This window comes from Oculina patagonica, chromosome 5 (genome assembly GCF_052425735.1).
Source record: "Oculina patagonica isolate OP01 chromosome 5, crgOcupat, whole genome shotgun sequence".
NCBI classification, from domain to species: domain Eukaryota; kingdom Metazoa; phylum Cnidaria; class Anthozoa; order Scleractinia; family Oculinidae; genus Oculina; species Oculina patagonica.
The window spans coordinates 12,133,538-12,142,917 of NC_135762.1; the positions used below are offsets into that span (position 1 = coordinate 12,133,538).

Below are 9,380 nucleotides of genomic sequence, written 5' to 3' on the forward strand. Positions count from 1 at the left end.
TTGATTCAAAACCCTCGCGAGGTGGACAATTTATTTATTTTCGCCGTTCGTAAGTGTCAGCATTTCATTGTAGCGGCAGAACATCAATAATTGTATAGTTTTAGTTGTATACTTACAGTTAAGTATAATTTTATCAAAATACTGGTCTGCCTAATAGACTGAAAAATTGAAACTGATATTTAAATTATATTACAAGCAAATATGTTTTCTGAGACAGTAAATGCTTAGGGCAGTGTACCATCGTGTCCAATAGAAAGTCAGTATGCTGCATATTTTACATCTCACTTGGCTTTAATCACAGTCGTCATTTTCAGTTGAGCTGTATGTTTACCAGAGAAAGCCAGGTACGATGGGTTTGTCACGAAACAAATTCTCCAATTAAATGCAATACTGACAGTTACATTTATTTTTGCAGGTTTCGATCACTTGAGTAAAGGCGTTAAGCAGAAGAACCAAGGTAGGAAGAAATAATTCACTGATCCCACCGGCAATACTGTTGAGAGCGTTTTAATTCATGCTTATATTTTCTTATTTTCACGTTCAGCGAAAATAAGCCTGCTGCGGGTTCTTCGTTAAAAGTATGTTGATCTTAGTAAACTTTAATGCTTTTCATTCAAATTGCTTATTAAACGGACATGTTGTGTATTTGAGGATAGGGCGCAGCTTTAGTGTTACAGAATATCGGTCAGAGTCCTATTTTGCCTATTTCGTTCAGCGTTCAGTTCGCAGTTTTTGTTTATTATTTGTTCAATATTCCCGACACTCAAAGAAACAAAAATAACAACAGACATACCTTCACCGATCTCAGTTACGTGATTCATAAACATTTCTTAAGACCTGCACGAGAAAAGTCACCAGACATAAGCAACACCAATCTTCCCAATAATGTGTTTATGAGAAATGTGGAATTAACACGGATGCAGGGATCAGTTCTAAAAACTCAGTTATATGGACAAGAAAAGTCAAAAGGAACTTGAGTTTCATTTTTTTATTTTCAAACGAGTTGATTTCCAGACTAAAGTTAGACTACATTTAAAAACAAAGTGTTATCGTGTTTGATATTTATTAAACTGCATAGCGCAAATCCGCAACGCGTTGAAAATAAGCAGAATTTGCATATTGACGGGAAGATCGAAAAGAAGTTTATGACATTTTTTAGCGGTTTTTATTTATACAACCTTAAAAAAGGCTAAATTGGCAACAAATGTTTGTTATTCGGACGATGCATAGCACGATTCTGGACTATTGAAAAAATATATCTATCTAATTATATGCGTTGGGCATAAACCGACAAACGGGATATTTAGTTCAGTCTTTTAAAATATTGCCGAAAGGGGTTCTTTAAAACGTTTGTCCGAGAACAACGCAGAACAAAACCCGCTCGTTTTACTTTATTCCCTGTCAGAATAAGATAAGATCTTTGCTTTGAAAGTTATTTTACCTGTGATTTTTGTACCGCTTAGGAGATTTAAGCTTTTACTTTGAAGGAATTTGTCAAGCACGAAAACATACCGCAAAGTGGGTTGTCTTTGATCAATTGCAGCAAAATGCAATGTCTATGTAGTATTGAGCGATGTTGATCCGTTTCAAAGAAGCGCGGTTTTTTAAAGTTCCGAATTTCTGTTATTTCAAAAGGTAGGAAACCGCTCTCAGACAGGAAAACGAGTTTTGTCCTCCAGCCAAGCACAGAAAAAAGGTTTTAGAAAAAATTACTTCGATTTTAATCATTTCATATTAAGTCCTTTCCACTCACAAAAAAATAAAGGGAAAGGTTTACTCGCGACCCCAAAATGAAATCGTCGAGCCTCTCTTAGGTGAACAGCCACTCCTTAAAAAAGGTTTCTAATTTGCAATATATACAATAGCTCGAACAAAATTAATGTATAGTTTCAGTTGTATACTTTTAGTTAAGTATAATTTTATCAAAATACCGGACTGCCTCTTTAACTGAAAAATTGAAACTGATATTTAAGTTATATTACGACCTAATGTGTTTTCTTAAACAGTAAATGCTTAGGGTAGTGTGTCATCGTGTCCAATAGAAAGTCAGTATGCTGCATATTTTACATCTCACTTGGCTTTTATCACAATCGTCATTTTCAGTTGAGCTGTATGTTTACCAGAGAAAGCCAGGTACGATGGGTTTGTCACGAAACAAATTCTCCAATTAAATGCAATACTGACAGTTACATTTATTTTTGCAGGTTTCGATCACTTGAGTAAAGGCGTTAAGCAGAAGAACCAAGGTAGGAAGAAATAATTCACTGATCCCACCGGCAATACTGTTGAGAGCGTTTTAATTCATGCTTATATTTTCTTATTTTCACGTTCAGCGAAAATAAGCCTGCTGCGGGTTCTTCGTTAAAAGTATGTTGATCTTATCAAACGTTAATGCTTTTTATTCAAATTGCTTATTTAAAGGACATGTTGTGTATTTGAGGATAGGGCGCAGCTTTAGTGTTACAGAATATCGGTCAGAGTCCTATTTTGCCTATTTCGTTCAGCGTTGTTTATTATTTGTTCAATATTCCCGACACTCAAAGAAACAAAAATAACAACAGACATACCTTCACCGATCTCAGTTACGTGATTCATAAACATTTCTTAAGACCTGCACGAGAAAAGTCACCAGACATAAGCAACACCAATCTTCCCAAAGATGTGTTTATGAGAAATGTGGAATTAACACGGATGCAGGGATCAGTTCTAAAAACTCAGTTATATGGACAAGAAAAGTCAAAAGGAACTTGAGTTTCATTTTTTTATTTTCAAACGAGTTGATTTCCAGGCTAAAGTTAGACTACATTTAAAAACGAAGTGTTATCGTGTTTGATATTTATTAAACTGCATAGCGCAAATCCACAACGCGTTGAAAATAAGCAGAATTTGCATATTTGCGGGTAGATCGAAAAGAAGTTTATGACATTTTTTAGCGGTTTTTATTTATACAAACTTAAAAAAGGCTAAATTGGCAACAAATGTTTGTTATTCGGAGGATGCATAGCACGATTCTGGACTATTGAAAAAATATATCTATCTAATTAAATGCGTTGGGCATAAACCGACAAACGGGATATTTAGTTCAGTCTTTTAAAATATTGCCGAAAGGGGATTCTTTAAAACGTTTGTTCGAGAACAACGCAAAACAAAACCCGCTCGTTTCACTTCATTCGCTGTCAGAATAAGATAAGATCTTTGCTTTGAAAGGTATTTTACCTGTGATTTTTGTACCGCTTAGGAGATTTAAGCTTTTACTTTGAAGGAATTTGTCAAGCACGAAAACATACCGCAAAGCGGGTTGTCTTTGATCAATTGCAGCAAAATGCAATGTCTATGTAGTATTTAGCGATGTTGATCCGTTTCGAAGAAGCGCGGCTGTTAAAAGTACCGAATTACGGCCATTACAAAAGGCTGGAAACCGCTCTCAGACAAGAAAACAAGTTTTGTGAAAAAGGTTTTTGGTCAAAATTAGTTCGCTTTCAATCATTTCACATTAAATACTTTTCGCTCATAAAACAATAAAAAGAAGGTTTACTCGCGACCCCAAACTCGCCAGACCGCTCTTAGGTGGACAGCTCAGCGAATTTCAACTCCAAGGAATAAATCAACAAAAGCCTCCTCCCTAACCATACATAGGTTTTTAATACATATTCACCTGTTAAAAAGTTTCCATGTGCAAGTATTCTAAAATGTAAGCATACTGAATTAAAAAAGGAATATTATAAGGAAAATGTCGCTAAAGTAAACGAAATATAAGTTTGGATTGATTTTATCAAAAAAGGTTGAGTAAAAATAAATGAGAATGCGGCCATTTGTATCCTCCGCTAACCAGCGCTTGAGTTTCATATCATAATTATGCCAAAATGCGGTCAGGTGTTTAAACTTAAAGATGATTTCCAGTCCGTACTGCGCAGACTCAGGGTTTGTTTTCATTTTTGTTTTGAATTCGTTGAAACGTTACACTTCGGTGATAGCGTACATGAAGTTTTTTAGTTCGCCATTACGGATCGTTTCGTTCAAGAATTCACGATGAGCTAAAACGTCCGTTCGACATACCGTCGAGCTTCTTTTACTCCTTATTATTGTTTTGCAAGGATATCTGGCGTTAATAATGAAGAAAAAGGTAAGTTTTGTCCCGGAATTTTTATTTTTGCTAGTAAACATTCTTCTGTTTGTGAGGCTCACAAACATTGCAGGCGGAGATTGCGCAGTACGGACTGGAAATCATCTTTAATGTTACACGGGTCGATTTTAGAAAGCTATTTTAACGGCGATTCAGTTTATAATCCATAATGGGTTAGACGAGATAACCTTAAACAAAACTTTCTTTGCGGTAACGATGGGATACAGCGCATTGAATAGTAAGCAAGTCGTGCAAGTTTAAACAGGATTAGGCCAATAATTCGTGTCTAAGTGAACATGACGTCGAGTATAAGAAGAGTTTAGTTATTATAATCTAAGTCAAGGACTGGATGTCGACTTTCTACAGATGTAGATAAAACCATGACAGGAAAAGATATTAGAAAATAGGTTTTGTTTTCATTTCACTGCCACAACATCCAGAAACAATTATTATTCAAAGTTCCAGCCTTTGTTTCAGAACAGCTTTCGCGAAAAGGCTCTTCTGTAAAGTAAAAAACAAAATGTGTGAAAAGAATAAACAGAAGAACGTTATACTGCCCCGAATAACATCTCGCAAATTTCGTGATCCACTTTTTAATTGTAAGTCCCTGTCCACACTACTGACCCGGATAAATTTGAAAACGCATCTTTTTTTCACCGGATAGACCAACCGTCCACACTGAAACGGCGTTTTCGGTCACCGAAAATGGTACTTTTCAAAAACGCTCTCCAAAGTGGGTAAATTTAAAAATGCCAGCTAGGTGGTGTAGTGTGGACGGTGAGATTAGGCGAAACCGGGACTTTTTGACGTCAAATAGTCATGTGATCTCTGTCAAAACAAAAGGTTAAATGAGGTTAACAATAGCTCTGTGCATGCGTTTTACTTAACGTGCGATGAAGCGTATCGTTTTCAAATTTACCCGGGTTAAGGTGGACGGAAACATATTATACGGCATTTTCAAATTTCTCCGTTTTCAAATTTACCTAGGTAAAAGTGCACATCGCCTACACCTGGCAGAGACAAAAAATAAACAAGCTAGCCAGCGAATTTTCTTAATGAAAAGCAACGTTTTGGATTTTTTTGGACCAACTTTCGACTGAGCAACGTTTATAACAAAAAGCAACTTTTTGGAATTTTGCAGCAATATTCTAGCAGCTTTTTGAGAAATTTCGTGCAACATTTTAGGAAATTTCGTGCAACGTTTTGGGAAATTTCGTTCAACGTTTTGGGAAAGCGAGTATTTTATTTGCTTAATGCCTGTTCTGTATAATATCGATAAAACTGAATATTGTTGTGAAGGTTCCGGCGAAGTTTCTGAGTCCTGAAAGTAAGGAATAGAGATGCAGATATCAAAGTTTAATTTCTTTACATGTGATGAATTTACAGATGTTTGCGAAGATATGAAATTTATCTTCGACTGTTCAACTCAATATAAAATTTTCCTAAATGTTGTCCGAAGCTCAAACGTACGTTTCCGAAAATTTCCTTAAAATTTCCAATTACAAAAGATTAAAGGAGATCAACGAAGATTTCCGAGGTTTCCCGAAAACTTTTGAGGAAGATCCGAAGATCTTTCGACTAAACACCAGCAAATTAATCTCGTTCCCAGATCTCGCGGGTGGGCGAGCCGGAAGGCGAGATCTGGTCAACTGAGAAAATTCAATTTTTTGATTGGCTGTTTCAAAACATGGCTGTCACAGCGTTAAATTTAAACGTGCGATGCGAGACTTGTAAGGGCCTCAAGGGAATTCAATGTCTGCTTTTTATGCAAATCGTGCACGCAATCATATTAAATATAGCCATTCTTGGGACGTTTCGTTGTTTACAGTCGGCCTCAAAAGTCAAGAAGATTCTCAGTTCTTCCTAGCATTATAAAGCTTTTTCCAACGAATAACGATGTTTAACAAAGCATTCGCTTATCATTCTTTCATTGAGATTTGATGTCAGAATATGAGTGGAAGCTGTTTTTGTGGGCGAAATTCGAACCAATTTCGACACATGTCGAACGCTAGAAGCGACCAAGGTTTCCTACCTTGTCATATTATTATGTACGATAAATATGTTACAGTAAATAGACGTAAAATAGCTCTAAATTGCTTAAAATCACGCTGTAACAAAAACAAACGACACCATTTCATGTTCCGTCAACTTTATTTAGAATTTACGCTTTTATTTATCGCTCAAAAGTTTCCGTTTAAAACCCATATAAACTCTTATATTTCAAAAGGCCGCCATTTTGCTTTGATATATGCAAATTTCATGCTTTGGCTACCTGTGATCTCGCCTTCCGGCTCGCCCACCTGCGAGATCTGGGAACGAGATTACCAGCAAATTAAAGTTAAAGGGTTACACATGGTAATATTATAAGTCATCGATATCACCACAGTAAATTTATCGTAATTGTACTTGTGTTCAATTGCGGTTTTCTCAAGGCTGGAAATTCGTGTAAAACACTGCAGATTGGGCAATTGAAATTTGTATTTTTTTTTTCTATCAGCTCCATAGATATTGACGAGAAATGAAGTTCATCTGGACTACTTTCTTGCTCGTGCTGTTGCGCGTTTCTGGAAGCGCCGCCGAATCACTCTGCACTCCTTGTAAGGGTAAGCTAACAAAACGCACATTACACTGTAATCCATTTCAACGCATGACTTTTTCAACTTCAACAATTTATTTTTAAAGGGCTTTAAAGGTTATTATCATTATCAATAATTTCTGACCAAGCGAAAAACAATTTGCGCCAAGCAGTAATGTAAATGCTTATTCATTTTTTTCTCCAAAACTGACATCAAACTAAACTGTGTTCATGTATAGTGCAGTTTAAAATCTACACATTGGATTTATTTTTTTTGTCAAAAACAATGTCTATCTGTTCTCATAATTTTAATAATGGCCAACGAAACAGTTTAAGTCTCATTGTAATTTTATCGCGCATAATGGCGTAGGTAAGGGGCTTAAGTGAAAAATTAACCGGGCTGAAATATATTTTAAACCGCTTCCCTCATCCAATCAGAAAAGAGACCATGGCCAGCCAATCATGACCAGAACTGGAATTCATTCAACTGTTCGTTTCGTTTCCCTCAAAATTCCCTAGTGTTCCGTTGTTCCCTGAAGTATTTCGTCGATGTTTTTGATCTAAGTTACCTAAAATATCAGAAACACAGCTTTTGTATCCATGTTCCCAGCTTTATTTTTCTTATCTTGTTCCCAATCATTTTATGTCCGAGGGTAAAAATGAGCCTTTGTCCGGTTGAAAACATATTTACACCAAAAACCATCAACTCTATTGTTATATTACTTCGATACGTTTCCTTGCAGAGTACCGAATGATTTTTCAAGAGCATACCACCACAGATTACGCGAAGATAGAAAACTCTATCACGAATGATCTGAATGCAGTGTCTGTGTGCTTTTTTGCGAGGGACAATGATGCAAACAAACCAGATACAGAGCAGTGCCTCTTCAGCTACACCGTTAATGGAGCAGACAATTCGTTGCTTATTATAACATCTCCCACTCTTCGAGTTATTATCAATGACAAAAAAAGGTAGTTAACTTTGTATTACTACATTACTTAGAAAGCAGCTAGAAAAAACATCGTAAGTTTTCGAACAAAAATACAATTATCGTTGTATAAAAAAATTTCAGATCATCCTCAGTCAGATTACAAATAAACGAAATGAATCACTGTGGATCCTGGCCACTGAAAAAAAAAAATCAGTGGTTCAGGTGAGACTCGAACCCAAGACCTTCGGGTTGCATGACCACTGCTCAACCATCTGAGTTACAAAGGCACAGATGGGAACAGCGCGCGAGTGAATGCCATATGAACTTACATGTGGACAGGAGTTTCCTGCAACGAACATGTGGAACATGTATTACATGTGAAGAACAAATAAATGCGGATGAACAGTGTTTCGATTCTAGTTTATAATCATCCTTAGTCATATTAAAAATAAATGAAATGAGACACTGTGAATCCTGGCCACTGAAAAATTTCATTTATTTGTAAAATGACTGAGGCTAAGACGACACCAGAAATAATGAGGCTATAAATAAATGCTGAAAAATACTAACAATTACAAACAAATTATTTCGTTGTATATGTTATCTCCCCATAGTAATCACTTAACCTTACTTTTTCTGTCACATTATGATGTTAATTAAAATATATTTCCTCTTTCGAAAGGGATTCTGGTGCGAGTCTTGAGTACGGAAAATGGAACCACATATGCTTTACATGGACCAACACCAACGGAGAATATTGGTTCTACAAGGATGGTGTGGCCGTAGCCACTGACACAGGTCTGAATACGGGCGGCACGATACGTTCCGGAGGTACCACCGTCATCGGACAGGAGCAAGATGCCGTTGGAGGAGGCTTCCAAGCAGACCAATCTTTTGTTGGCGACGTCACACAGGTGAATATATGGGACCGTGTTCTCTCGGACAATGAGCTTTTCTACCACTCCAGCACCTGCAACACCGCCCACGGATCAGTGAACTCGTGGTCTCAGTTTAAGGATGGCGTTCATGGCGGAGTTGTGGTGGAGAAACCATGATCCAATCCGTTTTCCACAAGAGGATCCAGTAAGGTGTTGGGTAATAAATGGGCTTAAACAGATTCAACAACGACTTTCCGATTGTTGTTTTGTATTATCTTCAAAGCGCGCATTGATGTTTTGGTGTAATACTTGCTGTAGCACAATTAGCATGAGATGCACTCATGCTTTGTGGTTGATGACGAAAGAAGATTATTGTATTGAATTAAGATGAAATATTTAAAATAAAGGATCCTTATGCAACTGATGATGTGTATTAAGTGTAAACAAAATATGAAAACTTAAAAGTCAGTTTCCTTCGGGTTCTTTTTAATTTATCCGCACTGCCCTAAACCGTTGTAGCTTATAAGAGAGCATCCCGTCGCTAGAAAAACGAAATCAAAATGGGCACTCTCAGGCTCTCTCGCCTTTTTCTAATCGCACAAAATATACGAAGAACAACTTTTAAAAGGTTTGTTCGTTCAAGGATTGTAAACCCCCAAGTTACCTTGTATCTATTCTTGATCAGACTCTCTTAGTCTGTTTTAAATCCAGTAATGACGTCAACAATCCTGCAAATTTTGGCTCGGTTCCTTGTACTTTAGTAAACGTCTACCATAAGACTCCATATTAAGTGCCAACGAGTCAAAGAGCTCGAGCAGACGACTATACTAGATTTTCTGTTTGTGTCGTAAAATGAGCATAACCAATTAACC

At 36.7% G+C, this 9,380-nt stretch overlaps 1 protein-coding gene across 2 annotated transcripts; it reads left to right on the forward strand.

Moving 5' to 3' along the window:
• The first annotated feature begins 273 nt into the window (after nt 1–273).
• LOC144655558 (neuronal pentraxin-1-like) lies at nt 274–8,930 on the forward strand. Of its 2 annotated transcripts, XM_078515809.1 has the most exons (6): nt 274–344; nt 416–457; nt 2,205–2,246; nt 6,621–6,726; nt 7,442–7,670; nt 8,313–8,930. In XM_078515809.1, exons 4-6 carry the CDS (start codon nt 6,642–6,644, stop codon nt 8,683–8,685), a joined length of 687 nt encoding a protein of 228 aa, XP_078371935.1. In that variant the 5' UTR covers nt 274–344; nt 416–457; nt 2,205–2,246; nt 6,621–6,641; the 3' UTR covers nt 8,686–8,930. The 2 variants fall into 2 exon arrangements, with proteins under 2 accessions (XP_078371935.1, XP_078371936.1); XM_078515810.1 differs by lacking the exons at nt 274–344; nt 416–457 and adding an exon at nt 1,702–2,133.
• Nucleotides 8,931–9,380: the final 450 nt, after the last annotated feature.

Bases quoted from the DNA above. Each gene is read 5' to 3' on its own strand.
- LOC144655558 (XM_078515809.1), top strand. From the start codon at position 6,642: ATGAAGTTCATCTGGACTACTTTCTTGCTCGTGCTGTTGCGCGTTTCT. The intron at 6,727-7,441 runs GTAAGCTAACAA...GTTTCCTTGCAG, and splicing joins ACTCTGCACTCCTTGTAAGG to AGTACCGAATGATTTTTCAA. The intron at 7,671-8,312 runs GTAGTTAACTTT...CTCTTTCGAAAG, and splicing joins ATTATCAATGACAAAAAAAG to GGATTCTGGTGCGAGTCTTG.